The sequence below is a fragment of the Phyllostomus hastatus genome, unplaced genomic scaffold, assembly GCF_019186645.2.
Source record: "Phyllostomus hastatus isolate PE091 unplaced genomic scaffold, TTU_PhHast_1.1 phas_scaffold_555, whole genome shotgun sequence".
Classification (NCBI taxonomy): domain Eukaryota; kingdom Metazoa; phylum Chordata; class Mammalia; order Chiroptera; family Phyllostomidae; genus Phyllostomus; species Phyllostomus hastatus.
Genome location: NW_025334036.1, coordinates 2,549,144 through 2,562,663, shown reverse-complemented (window position 1 = coordinate 2,562,663; position 13,520 = coordinate 2,549,144). Strand labels below are relative to the sequence as shown.

Below are 13,520 nucleotides of genomic sequence, written 5' to 3'. Positions count from 1 at the left end.
GTAATTTTCAGGGATGATGGTAATTATATCTACCTATTTGGGCGGGGGGGGGGGGACTTATAGAGTCATAAGGAATAGATCCTGCTGACAATAACCTGAACTCAGTAATCAATCATAACATCACATCCTCATCTTCTGCATAGGTGAAGAGGAAGCACAGAGCATCACCGATTGCCACAGCTCTGACCTCATCAAGCCTCAAAACTAGCTATCAGTTCATAGGGAAGGTAGAGAACGTGTCAGAAGACATCACAAGAATGAAATCTAAATGCAGGAAGTTATATGGAATAAATAACCTGTCCAGCGGTGAGGGGAATAAAGTGGAAGGGGAAACCGCTTCAGAATAAGAGACTTCTGGAACACATCAACACAATGCACTGTTGCATGGATCCTGTTCCAAAGAACTAAATCATAAAAGCCATTTGTGAAAGAGTACTACCATGATTTTAGCTGAAATTAAGGAATTACTAAAACTGAAGTTACAGTGATGGCGCATGTATCTATGTTAAATAGGAGTCCTTAGCTCTTTGAGATGTAGACTGAAGTACATACAGGCAAAACATGTCTGGAATTTATTTTAAGCCAGGGGTAAATGTGCGGCAAGTGCAGCAGGATTTTCTGCTGCATTTTCTCCAATAATGGAGACTGGCCACTTGTTCAATGTTAAAGCTGGGTGATGGGTACACAGGGGATCATTCCGTTACAGTCTCCCAACTTTTGTGTATTTGAAAAATTCTTTTAAGATCAAGCAAAAAACTACTTTTGTGCTCACACTGGGCTTCAAGAGATCATCTAGCATTCAATACTGAGCTTTCCTTCCCCACACTCTCTTCGTCTGATTGAACCTCAGCTGCAGAAAGGCTGGGGCTGCCCAGGACAGACGAGACAGTCACTTGAGCATGGGGACTTAAATCCCTTCTGTTGGCGTTCACCAGCCTCCTGAGCTTGGTCCCCGGGTTTCTCTGAGATGTCCATTCTCCTCACAGCTGCTTTTTCTCCAGGTCCACCAGAACCTTGCCATCTGTTGCTCCCTCCAACAGATACCGCACCTGTGCCCCTGTGGGTTAGAATCCACAGCACAGGAGGGACAGGAGGGAGCTCAGGACTTGCTGACTGCTACCTGCTCGAGGAGGTGGCCAAGGGTGAAAGGCGGGGCTTTCTGCCACTGTGGGCTGGCTGTTTGGTATCAGGTCCCACCCATTTCCTCACCCCTATTAAAATCTATGCTGGGCACTGGGACTGCAGCGACACAGACACGTCTCCTGCCCTCGTGGGGTCTACATTCTATTGAATGGGTAATCACAAATACAGTGGTAATGTTTTTCAAATATTGGGAAAAATTAAACAGGGTGTCGTGTGTGTGAGAACACGGAGATGCTTTAGATCCCGGTCATTAGGGAAAACCTACGAAAGCGACATTTGACCTGAGTCCTAAATGACAAGGAGCCAGCCAAGCGAATACCTGGGGGCAAAGAACCAGGGAGTACAAAAGCCTCAGACGGACACGTTCAAGAATGGGAAGACTGAAGCTGAGTGAACTGTAGCCGAGGATGAGGTAAATGGAGTACCTACCCCGGTCTGGAACAACAGCTAAAACTCCCCGCGGGCCCCTGGGGAACGGGCACGGACATGATCTGCAGGAGCTGGAACCGCTAATTTAAAGTCACACAGCACCTCGCACCTCTCAAACGCCTGAAAGGTTCTAATGGAAAAGGACCACATTCCTTTAAAATCGTCACACTGATCCGCTTTGACTAGAAACTACAAGACCAGTGAGAGAACAAGGGCTTTGTCTGCCCAATGTGGCATTCCCAACATCTGGGTTTCCTGTGACTGGCAGGAGACAAGGCCGTTTAAACCGAACAAATGCTCCAGTTAGGAGTGAGCAGGGACAGAATAGCTGTTGATGGCATTGGAAACAGGAAGGTTTCACAGACAGACCATCAGTAACAGGTTTGGAATATCAGTGTTTTCGGCATACATGTAAGCTCCAAATAACCGATTTTTGCTGTGAATTGTTAAAACGAGACATGGTTGAAAACTGTCACTGGGTTTCTGCTGCTCCCACGACTCATTCCCTCTCTACAACAATCACTTTGTTGTAACAAAGTGTCTCCAATTTTAAAGGCCTTGAATTAAGGATCAGACCTGGGTTCAATACCAGGTTTGCTACTTAGGAGCAGCCACGTGGCCTCAGGCAAATCCACATTCCTTTGCGATGGTGTCATTTGCTAAAAGGGGCCCGTTATCTGTTCTTGCCTCCAGCATAACACTGCTGCCAAGATGTGAGAAACTGAAGAGATACTTTTAAGTTTTTGAAAGGGACTGGGGCTGATGAGGGCCCCAAAGCCTTTGCCTACTTGCATTTTAAAAAATCAAACCCCACACACATCTCGATCTTTTACAACCTTAGTAACTGAAAAAAAATTCATGTCCTTTTTACCTGTCAGATTCCAGCACTGAGCAGTGACCTACAGAGCTCTCTGCGGGCGATCCCCCGGCCCCATCTCCCTGCCAGTGTTCGCAGACAAGGGACCCTCCGCCCCTTCCTTCCCGCACCAGGTTTCACAGGTAAGCCCTCCCACCCACAGAACCAGCGATCACACCGCTACATTTCAGTTTATTTTGCACATAATGAAAACAACCAACTGACTAAGCAGCTTCAGAACTGTTAGTGTTCATTAATCGAGAAATAAATCAAGTCAGAAGGCCAACATTTCAATTCCTCCAAAACACATTTTGCAGGTACAATAGAAATTCCTAACACATGCAATATGGGCTGGTTTTGAAACACAGAGAGCCTAAGCAAGAAGGGTGAGCACTGAATGTCCGGACGGGTCAGACCGGGGGGGCCAAGCTCACGGAAGCTGGGCTGTACCCGGCCAGTCATCCATGCGCTTGCCCAGGTGGGTTTCACGCGGCACCTCCACAGGTCAGGCTCCAGCTCAGATTCTATACAGGAAGTTTCCGTTGTCGTCAAAGAACTCTCGCCCCTGCTGCACTACTCTGCTGCTGAAGTTCTCGCCACCCCGTTCTCCTGCCGCCAGCTCCTCCAGCTTGACCGCACTCGGCGATCCGGCACTGTCGGTCCCCCCGGTGCCCTCGCAGTCCGCGGTGGGACGCTTCTGCAGCTCTCCCCAATGACCTCCTGCTGCAGCCACGGGCGCCAAGCCCTCCTTCTCCAGGCTGCGGATCCCGCTGTTCCTTCTCTCCTGTCTGCTCGGTGGGTCTGTACTGTGAGTATTCGGTCCCACCACCTTCAGAGCTGTGCTGCGACCCTGGCCTTGGGATGAGGCTTCACCTCCTGACGCAGAGTGGCACGTGGGAAGCAGTTTCCAGGTTTCCCCAGAGCCCGGAAGCTGGCGGAGCGCATGGGCAAGCCCAGCTTTCTTAAGGACTTTCTGATCCTGCTTCAGTTTCTGCTCCAACGTGGGAACAAACTTGCTCCTTAAAACCCTTCTGATCACATCGGTGCTCACATCAAAGCCTTCCGCCAACCTGGGGACTGACCAGGACTCTGCAAATTCCTTATGTAAGTACCTACAGGAAAACAAAGCAGTTTTTCAAATTGTCAAGTCTTCTATCAGAATAGCTGACTGACAATATTAGTGGTAACTACACGGGAAGAGGAGCTGCAAACACAGGCTGTGCTCCATCCCGAGTGCCGACAGCAACACCCAGCCGCTGTTCGATCACTTTATTTCGCACCGACTGACCACCTCCCCCTACACAGCTTCCCCCGTGAACCCTGGCGACCGCGTGAAGACCGTCCTTCCCTTCAAAGAATGTACAATCCGGGGGTCAAGACGAATATGTTAACACAGAACAACACTGTGATGGGTCTCACAGCACAGGATGCTGTGAGAGCTCCCACGACGGAGACCCAAGAACAGGCTGTCACAACCCGGGCAGCGTGGCCCAGGAGCTGCTCCGGGAAGTCGATGTTAGAGCTGGTCTGAAAGGATGCAAAGGAGTTAGCGAGCCGGCGGTGGGGGGCCAAAAATACTGATGGCAGAGCGAGCATGTGAAATGCACGGAACACCATCTTCGTGGGGAATAACTCATCCGACAGTGAAGGCAGGAGCAGGATCACGCCGTGCTTAGTAATCTGGAGTTCATCCCAGAGCAACAGCAAACCAAGGAAAGCTTTTAAAGGGTGGAATGCCATGAGCAAACTTTCATTCTGAAGCCCAATCCAGTGGTGGTCCTTCAGCAGCAAGACTAGAGGCGGAAAGCTTGAGCGAGAGGCTGTCAGAATAATCCAGACGGGGTGGACTGAGGTGGTGGCAGTGAGAGGGGAGGAGGCAAGAGACCTGAGAAGTATTTTAGGAGGGCCACATGGGAGAACGTGGTAAGTGAGGAAGGAGGCTGAGACCAGGATTTTAGCTGGGCTGACTTGCAGGCTCATTCAGGGTTACAGCGAAATCAGGAGCGGGATTAAACTGTCCGGAACAGTGGTGAATTCTATCTTGTACACTCTGAGTTGGAGGAACCTGTGTGGCATCCAGACGGAGGCGTCCGGTGCACAGCTGGGGGTCAGGAGAAAAACACGGACTGAAGGTGATGGCTTTGGAAGTCATAAGCCGACAGCAAAGGTGGTTGAAGCTGTGTGGGTGGGTGGCTGCCGTTAGGCAGGGAAATATGCAGAGTGAGAGAAAATGACTGAGAACATAGCTCTAAAGAAAACAGGAACATTTAACCAACAGGAGGAAGCAGGGGTATTCAGGAAAGAAAGAGAAAAGCAGCTCTAGAAATAGAAGCAAGTGGTACCAGGGTGAAGGGAGAAAAGAATTTCAAAAATGGGCATAACCATGAAAGCCCCCAGCTCTGGTTCTTAGAGTAAGAACGTCCTGATTTACTATCTAACATTTAAATGTTGTGAGGTCTGCAGTTGACTACTTTAAAATTTCAGCAAAATGAACCGTGTCACAACATTAAAAATTTTTAAATCAAGATGATGGGTTTATGGCAGTTCATTCCATTACTTTGCCATAAGAAACCATAAATGAGCCCTGGCCCAGAGGTCAGCCAGCGAGAGCAGGCCCCAGACGCCAAGGCTGCGGTCTGGTCAGGGCACATGCCAGCGACCAGTGAATGCACAAAACGTGGGACAACAAACTGATGTTCCTTTTGTCCCTTCTTTTGCTCTAAAAACAAAAAACAAAACAAAACAAAACAAAACAAAACAAAAAAAAACAACAACAACAGGAGAAGCAGAAGGAATGAATAAGAAAAGAAATCTGAGCTCCACCCAGTGCGGCTCGGTGGGGCTCGGTGGATCGAGTGTCCACCCTGGAACTGAAAGATCGCAGTTCCGTTTCCAGTCGGGGCGCATTCCTGGGACGCCGGCCAGTAGGGGCCGTGCTAGAGGCAACGCAATGTTGTTATCTCCCCTACACCGATGTTTCTCCTTTCTCACTCCCTTCCCCCTTCTCTGAAATAAATGAAATCTTTAAGAAAAGGAAATCTGAAATGCTAATAAAAGAAAGTAGGAAAACCACATGATCTTGCGCAGTATCCCTCCCTCCCCAACACAGCAGATCCAGACAACGGGGGTCTTACCGGATCTGCTCCATGGCTTCCCTCGTCAGAGTCCTGGGTGGGGCACCTGGCGCCTCCATTTGCCTCCGAATTTTCTGGAACCGAATGGCCTTTTTCTGTCGTTTCAGGGCGCTGGAGAAGAGAACCAATGGCAGAAGCCATGGGTGGGAGCTAGCTGAGGGGCTGAAGAGTCTCGGGCTAAATCACGGAGTGCTGGGCCTCCTCCTTGTTCACCGCCCCAGAAACCTAACGCCTAGAACTTGGGCTAGCCGAGCTCCCTACACGGGTGATGAAACTCGTCACTGGTCAAGGGACCCGTGGTCCCGAAGGAGCTGAATACCTGCCCCTGCGTCTCTGATCAGAATAAGAAACATGGGCCGCTGCAGAGGCAACGGCTGGACGCCCGGCGCCAAGGAGACGCGGCCTGGATCGCCGGGGCCGGAGACCCTCCTTCAGGCTGAGGGCCCGGAAAGGAGCTGGTACCTCTCCACCTCCTGCAGCTCCCGCTCCTCCGGCTCCCAGTAGGTATCGTGATCCGGCTCGCGGCCCATAGAGCCTGAGCCTGCCACCCCTCGGGTCGCGAGACCACAGCGAGCGACGACAGCGCGGGCACGCCCGGCGAGCGAGAGACCCAGACCACCCGCCATGTCGACAGAACCGCCTGCAGGCCAAAATGCGGACCAGCGAAGCCAGACGGCGGAACCGGAAGTGGAGGGGCTGGAAGGAAGCAGGGGGGCCTGGGGGGAGGACAGGGGGCGGGGCACATCCTTCCAGCTTCCGGCGGAAGGGGGACCCTGGGCTTAGCGAGTTTTTCAGCCCACCCGTCCCTGCTGCAACTACAGGTAGAGCTTTGCTGGTAGGCGAGAGTCTGAATGAGGTGGAGGACGATCCTGCAAAACGGCATAAACTTTAATAAAAAGACGGGTTCAACTGCCGAGAGCCAACCCTTCCCCACAACGGCGGCCCAGGCCGGCCAGTCTCCCCAACGGCGGGAGGGCGTCCCCAAGGGGTCTTCTGACGGCGACAGCCCCGTGCCTGGGCACTCGGCTCCTCTGGGGAAACGAACTCCTTGTCTCCCGAATCAACTCCAGCCCCGGGCCGCACCAGGGTCCAGACCCATCAGCTAGCGATAAATCCAGGCCCAGGTTTGAAGGGCGGAGGTGAGTGCAAGGCCCGCCCTGGCGCCTGTCTTCGTTGTTTGGTCTTCCCTGGTCCGGAAATACTCTTGCGGTATCGAGGAATTCTTGGTGTCTTTGTGTTTGTGCCTTATGCAAACCGAGTTCCTGGCCAGGGCTTTTCAGACTCAAGCTTGGTGGCAGTCTCTTCACTGGGCAGCGCTCGAAGGCCCTTTGCCCCTTAGGAAAGCTGAAGGGTTCTCCAGCAGAGCTTGAGTGCTGGGCTTCCTTCCTGCATTTACCTGTGGTGGCTGATGTCCAGGGCCGCAGTGGCACTCTGCATCAGGGGTGCAGAGGCACGGCAGAGGGGGAGGTCCTGGGCCTTGGCTGCTTGTTGTCCACAGTGGACGATGGAGGGCAAGGTGCATTCAGTCCACGGGCTACTTACCACTCTTTCCCGTTGCAGAAAGTAGCCCTGCCTTGGGGTTAAACAGGATGGCACTGATCCTGCCATGGCTCTTTATGGCTTCTAGCCTCCTGCTGGCTTGGCCTTCTGCAGTGGAAACATGGGGCCCCCTGAGTTGCTTGCTACTTACGACTCTTTCCCAACTGTCTCTCAGTGACCAACACAGAGGAATGGCACCCTGTGCTTCCCTCCAGCATCTTTCCCACACTGTATTGTCATCGGTGCGTTTGCTTGTCCATTTCCCTGTTGTGTTAGTGGAGTGCTGGGACTGTGTTTCTGCCATTTCCACCACCAGGCTCCAGCACAGAGGAGGCGGCAGATGGCTCCACTGCCTCCCACGTTCCCGCGCTGCTGGAGATGCCGCATTATATTTGGGAGCATCCCAGCTGGAACACCTGCTGGTGGGAACTCAGTGACCAAAGCTAGTTTTGCATACTTACGGCTATCGGGCCTGACTCTGGGAATGGGAAAACAGCGCTCGTCAGATTTCTTCGTTGACAATGAACAGGGGCCAAAGGCGGCTGGATCTCTTATCCAGTTGATGTTCTGGCTTCGCCCTGCACCGCCCTGGCTCCGGCCGGCCTTCCCTCCCTCCCTCTTTCCTTCTGTCCTTTCTCCTTTTGGATGAAAGCGGGATCACACAGCATTTCTAAACGGCTGCCTAGTATTCTCATGTATGAGTGTGTTTATGACGTTCAGTAGTTTTCAACCTCTTATCCCCATTGAAAGATGGGGTTCAGCAAGTCACATGCACAGTGGGCACCCGGCGCCCAGTGGTGGTGGTGTCCTTGGCACATCAGAACAGCCCCCCACTCCCTCGGTCGCTGCAGCAGGCCTGGGGCACAGGATGGGCAGGCAGCCCCTGAGACCCGCTGCTTTCCCCCGCCCCGCAGGACCCAGCGGAGGAGAATGTATTCACTGCACCGCACACTTCCACTTCCAAGACTGGAAATGCGTGCCAGCCTGTGGCGAGGGCTGCTGCCCTCAGGAGATGCGGGGTTTGCTCCACAAAGTGTGCCAGAGGTACGTGCCCGTCAGATGGTCTTCCTGGCTCGGACCGACACTGCCGGTGCCCGCAAAGAGGTGGCAGGGGGACCGAGTCTGTTAGCCCTTCCCCGGCAGCTGGGGGACAGGTGTGCAGCATTTCACCACTGCGTCGGGTGTGGTGGGCACACCAGAACCCCCTTACACTGCAACCCCTTTGAGAGGAGGACTTGCCAAGGGCACAAGTTAGCAGGCAACGTTCATTCCTTGGTTCACTTAAGGAGTCTTTGTGGAGCTCCTGCTGTGTGCCAGGCACTGTGTAGCTGAGACAGGGCAGGAAACAGATCCTGGGGGACCTGCCTGGCAGGGCTCACACCCCAGTAGCAGACTCCACGGGGGCTCCCACCTGCACTGCAAGTCAGGGCGCAGGCGCGCTGCTGGGAAAGAAGGAGGCGGGCACCAGACCGGAGCGCTGCGCAGAGCCACTCGCTGGGAGGACGGGTTGGACTCAAGCCCCAGAGTGGCGTGGGCCAGCTCCTTCGATAAAGGGGCCTGGTGGTCTGTAGTCTCTGCTTTGCCGGCCACACGGTCTCGGTCACAGCTGCTCAACCCCAGCACGTGAAAGCAGACACAGACACCCTGCACATACACGAGTGTGAGGTGGCCCGAGAGCCTGAGGGTGCCCACCCTCCCCTGGGGTCACGGTGCCCTGGCTCCCATCTCTGGGCCAGGACTGGGAGGGTGCCTCCCTCTCCCTCGCCCCAGGGGACAGGCCAGTGTCACCACAAAGGAGGCTGAGCCTGGTGGACGCAGCAGCTGTCCCCGGGCAGGTCCAGAACCAGGCATGTCACATCCCTGGGTGGAGCCTTGTCCTGAGCCCCAACATTGCGTGAGGGTGTCCAGGTGAGCCCAGTGGAGTCTCGGAGATGCGGTGTCCGCCACTCCCAATGCGCTTCTGCTCCAGGCGCGCTCCCTCAATCGGGCTGTGAGCGTCTCCCCCCTCCCCGCACCACAGTGCAGTCAGACAGGAGGCTGGACTTGCAGACTCTTGGCCAGGGCTTCAGGCCACCGTGGGGGACACGGTCCCAGCCAGGGGGCACAGGTCAAGAAGGGAGGGCCTCTGGCACGTGCGGCAACAGGAAGCTGTGTCCCCGCGCAGGTGCAACCAGAGCTGCCTGAGCTGCGAAGGCTCCAGCAGGAACTGCAGCCAGTGTAAGACGGGCTCCACGCGGCTGGGGACCTCGAGCGTCGCCAACCACACCTGCAGCAACGGTGAGCTCCAGCTGCGTGATGGGTGCGCCGCGTCCAGTCCAAAGGGAAGGAAAACGCTGGGAAGGCAGCCCTGCCCCGCCCGAGGCTAGACTGTTCCGGGACCCCTCCAGCCTGCCTCCCTTCCTGTGAAGCCTCTCACATTGATCAGACACACATCCCGGCCACAACCCAGCAGCTGCTGGTCGGTTTGTGGAGCGACTCTTAAAATGACTTTGTTTTTGTGCTGGCTCTGCTCTCAAGCCATCACCCCCAGGTGGCCTGTGTGCCGTGAATTCCGTTAGGAGAGGCCTGGCTTTGGGGGTCAAGTCAGGAGGCCTGCAGGGTCTCTGCCTCACAGAGCCCACGGGCCCCCCAGGGCAGACCCCTGTCTGTGCCAGGGGGGAGCCCCGCTTGTCTCAGTGGACTGGGAGACGAGGGCGGGGTGTGAACACAGGAGCTCAGAGGAGACCAAGGACCAATCAGGGGAGCCCTGCCGAGGCCCAGAAGCTCCCTCTGTCGGGGTCACAGGTTGTGCGTCCAGCCCAGGACAGTGAGGTGGCCACAGGAGGCTTTCCGGGTCGCACGGACGGCATCGCATTCTCAAACACCAAGGGGAGGGCCGCTCTGCGTGGCTCTGCTCTGTCCCTGCCCCTTCCAGCCCTCCCCCGCCCCCCCCCCCCCCCCCCGCCACCATCTCCCTGGTTGGCCTCCCTGCTGTCTGGACAGAGTCGCACTGAGGCCACACTGGCACAGCCCAGGTGCGGTGCTCACGGGCCGGCTACCCCCCACCCCCACCCCGGCCCTTCTATCATCCTCGTCTTCCAGACTCAGCGGGAGCCCCTGCGTGCCACGTGCTGCCTCTGCCGTAGCGGGCTCACCACACGTCACCGGGATGGCCCTGAGGGCGGCCCTGGCGGCCCCCCCCCCCACTGTCTCTGTGGCCCCTGTCCCCTCATACCGTCGGGACCGGCACAGTGGGATGGTTGGGACAATTAAACAGGCCCCTAAGCCTGACCCGTGCCCCCTTTCTCTCCGCTTCGGTGCCCCAGCCGACGAGACATGCTGCGAGATGGTGAAGTCCAACCGCCTCTGCGAACGGAAGCTCTTCGTTCAGTTCTGCTGCCGCACGTGCCTCCTGGCTGAGTAGGGGCGCCTGGCCGCCCGCAGAGGGCAGGGCCGCTCCCGTCCGTCCGTCGGTCCGTCCACCCATCTCCGGACTGGGGGCCAGAGCCTGTTTCCGGGGCAGAGCCCTGCACCCGACAGCTTTATCTCCCGGGGAGCGAGGTCCTTCAGGCCGCATCTCTGGGCACCCGGGGGCGGGGGCAGGGCGCCTGCAGGGGCTGCCCCTGACAGCACTGTCCTCTCCCACTCCGCTTGCTGGCTGCATTCTTCCCGCCAACTGCACACGGGAACCACGGGAATCCTGGGAGTCTACAGCTCCGGCTGCTGGGACCATATGTTTACTGAATCTTCAAGACCAAAGCAGAAAGTCACGCCACTTGGCCTCCCATGTCACCCTCCCCCCGCCTCCCGCGGGCTTTCAAGCAGCTCCGAGGTCAATCTCAGCCACCAGGCCCAGCTCGCAGAACCTGGCTGTCCCCATGCGTGCTCGGTGCAGGGCTGGGCCCACACCTGCTCCCCCAGCTGCCACAGAGCAGTCCGGGGGAACAGTTTGGTCAGACTAGAGATAAGACAGATTGGGGGGCACACAGTGTCTGACCACCGGGCGTAGAGCATCTACTTCTACATAATCAGCGACCTCTGAAACAGCTGCAGTCGCTTAGAGAGTCAGATTCCAAACCCCGGGGACGGGGGAGGGTCTTCCTTCCCAGAGCACTCTCCTTTGAGTGAGCCAAGCGCCCTCCCCAAGCCCTCAGTCTGTGTCTGTGGGAGTCTCGTGGCCCTGGTCCATGCCTGCCTCCACCTGGACGCCCAGCCTTCTGAGGAGGGTCCCCAGCCGGTGTCTCGGGGGGCCAGCCAGGAAGGTGCCTCAATGACCAAGCGGTTCCTCCGACCGAGATGTCCGCCCAGCCCCTGGGTGGTTCACCATTCACGTCCCGGTGGGTGGGGTTGCTGCTAAAACCCATGTGCCCCCCCCCCCCCCGCGCTCCTCGGGATCCTCGTCCTCGAGGTCGGGGTGGCGGTGTCTGTGTGTGCCGCGAGCCCGGCAGCACGGCGGGCCCTCTTCCCGCCAAACCTGGGAGGGCGTTTTATAAGCTACATGTGTCTGATTTTTACCGACGTTCATTATTGTGACAAATATTTCATATGTTTTCATTGAAATGCACAGGTCGGCTCGATCGGCTCCCCGTCACGTGGGGGTAACATTTGCCTTAAATTCTCCTGAGCTTGTACTTCTCTCCTTGTCGGCCCGCGCCCCCTCTGACTGTCGCACGTCCTGCGACTGGTCCCCGCGAGCTTGGGGGGGGGGGTGCCCACAGGTGTTGGTCGCGTCCACGCCTCCGAAGAAGAGATCCGCAGAGCAAACACAGGGTTAGCCCTAAATTAATAAAACAGTTAACATCCCACAGCGAAGGAGCCTGTATTTCTCTCCAGGGCACAGACACTAAACTTAGGTGCCGACCAAGGCGGGAAATGGCTTTACTGTGGGGTTTCCGGATCTGTGCGAAGTCTTCTTGGGGCGGGGGGGTCTTTGAGCTCCAGCGCATGGTGAGGTAACAAGGTCATGGGGAGGTCCCAGAGTTCCAGCCAGAGGGGCTCTCCCCTAAAGCTGCCAGGTGTGGCTTAACTTAATTAGGTTGCAGCTCGTCTTTTTATGCACAGAGACAGATCCCCACGTGCACTTTTTTCCTGTGGCCTCTCTGCAGCGGCAGAAGCTTGTACTTGCCGGGCATCTTTTGGCTGCAAACACAGGAAATGCAGCAACAAGAACTGACGGAGGAAAGAAACAAAACTGGGACCCTGACTGGTGTGGCTCAGTGGGTTGGGTGTTGTCCCGCAAAGCGAAAGGTCGCCAGTTTGATTCCCAGTCAGGGCTCACGCCCGGCGTGAGGGTTCCATCCCTGGTGGGGGACACATACAGGAGGCAACCAATCAATGTTTGTCTCTCACACCAATGTTTCTCTCCTTCTCTCCCTCCATCCCTGCCTCTCTCTAAAAGCAATGAAAAAATGTCCTCAGGTAAGAATAAAATTTTTTAAAAAGACGGCCCAAATAAAATGCCTGTTTGCAAATGGCCCAACCTTAAGTGCATTCATCGGGACTCAGCGGGGGCAGGACACGTGTACGGAGCTCGTTTTGTGTGACAGAATCATGGAGCACGCTCTCTAAATCTGCCACGTCACGGACTGGGGCTCACAGGCGCGACGTGACTGGCGTGGGCTGCAACTGGCCGGGCTGCCCCCTTCCATGTGCCCAGAGAGGGAGGCGGGCTCTCTGTAGTGGGGAGAGTCACTGCTGCTGCCGGCCAAGCACAGCCACGGTGCATTCGGGTTCAACTAGGTTTATTTCCGGGGAGGGACATTTTTCTGACAGGGTCCCAGGTTCATATCCCCACCCCTCCCAGGCCGCTGCTGGCATTCTGCCTTGTGAGTCTGCCCAGGGCTGGGGAGAATCGTGCTCTTTACAGAAGACACATCTTGGGAGGGAGGCCGAACAGAGCTTTAAAAAAAGCAAAAGGGCAACATGGTGAAATGTGGCCAGCAGTATGGGTCCCTTGAACTTCAGACTGGACATGATCAGCCATTGTTTTTTTTTTTTGTTTTTTTTTTAAGATGTATTTATTTTTAGAAAGAGGGAAAGGAGGGAGAAAGAGAGGGAGAGAAACTTCGGTGAGAGGAACATTGATTGGTTTTCTCTCGCACGCCCCCTACTGGGGATTTATGGGCCCTGACGGAATCCAAATGGGGGCCTTAGGGTCTGCAGGCCAGTGCTCCGTCCACTGAGCCACACCAGCCAGGGCATCCACTGCTTTTAAACCATTTGATGAACAATCAGGGCTAAGGAGGGCAATATAAGGGGAGTAAATGGTAACGGGAAAAGTACAATAAAGACACAAATAAAAGAAAAGGAAGAACAAGCAGGGCTGATGGCAGGTAGCACACCAGAACTGTTCCCTGGCATCTTCAGGTTCTGCGCAGCCAGCGGGGAGGCAGCTGAGCACTGGCTGCCATGGGAAAGAGGGGCCTGCCCCGGCCTCCTCT

General features: G+C 55.8%; 2 protein-coding genes across 2 annotated transcripts; one reads left to right on the top strand and one right to left on the bottom strand.

The window, feature by feature from the left end:
• Positions 1-2,603: 2,603 nt before the first annotated feature.
• Positions 2,604-6,244, bottom strand: LOC123809633 (neugrin-like). The gene is made up of 3 exons (XM_045824849.1): positions 6,025-6,244; positions 5,563-5,673; positions 2,604-3,540 (listed from the first exon to the last, which is right to left on the bottom strand). Exons 1-3 carry the CDS (start codon positions 6,186-6,188, stop codon positions 2,946-2,948), a joined length of 870 nt encoding a protein of 289 aa, XP_045680805.1. The 5' UTR covers positions 6,189-6,244; the 3' UTR covers positions 2,604-2,945.
• LOC123809581 (proprotein convertase subtilisin/kexin type 6-like) lies at positions 6,215-11,887 on the top strand. The gene is made up of 4 exons (XM_045824728.1): positions 6,215-6,383; positions 8,016-8,145; positions 9,266-9,378; positions 10,407-11,887. Exons 1-4 carry the CDS (start codon positions 6,215-6,217, stop codon positions 10,502-10,504), a joined length of 510 nt encoding a protein of 169 aa, XP_045680684.1. The 3' UTR covers positions 10,505-11,887.
• The last annotated feature ends 1,633 nt before the right edge of the window (positions 11,888-13,520 follow it).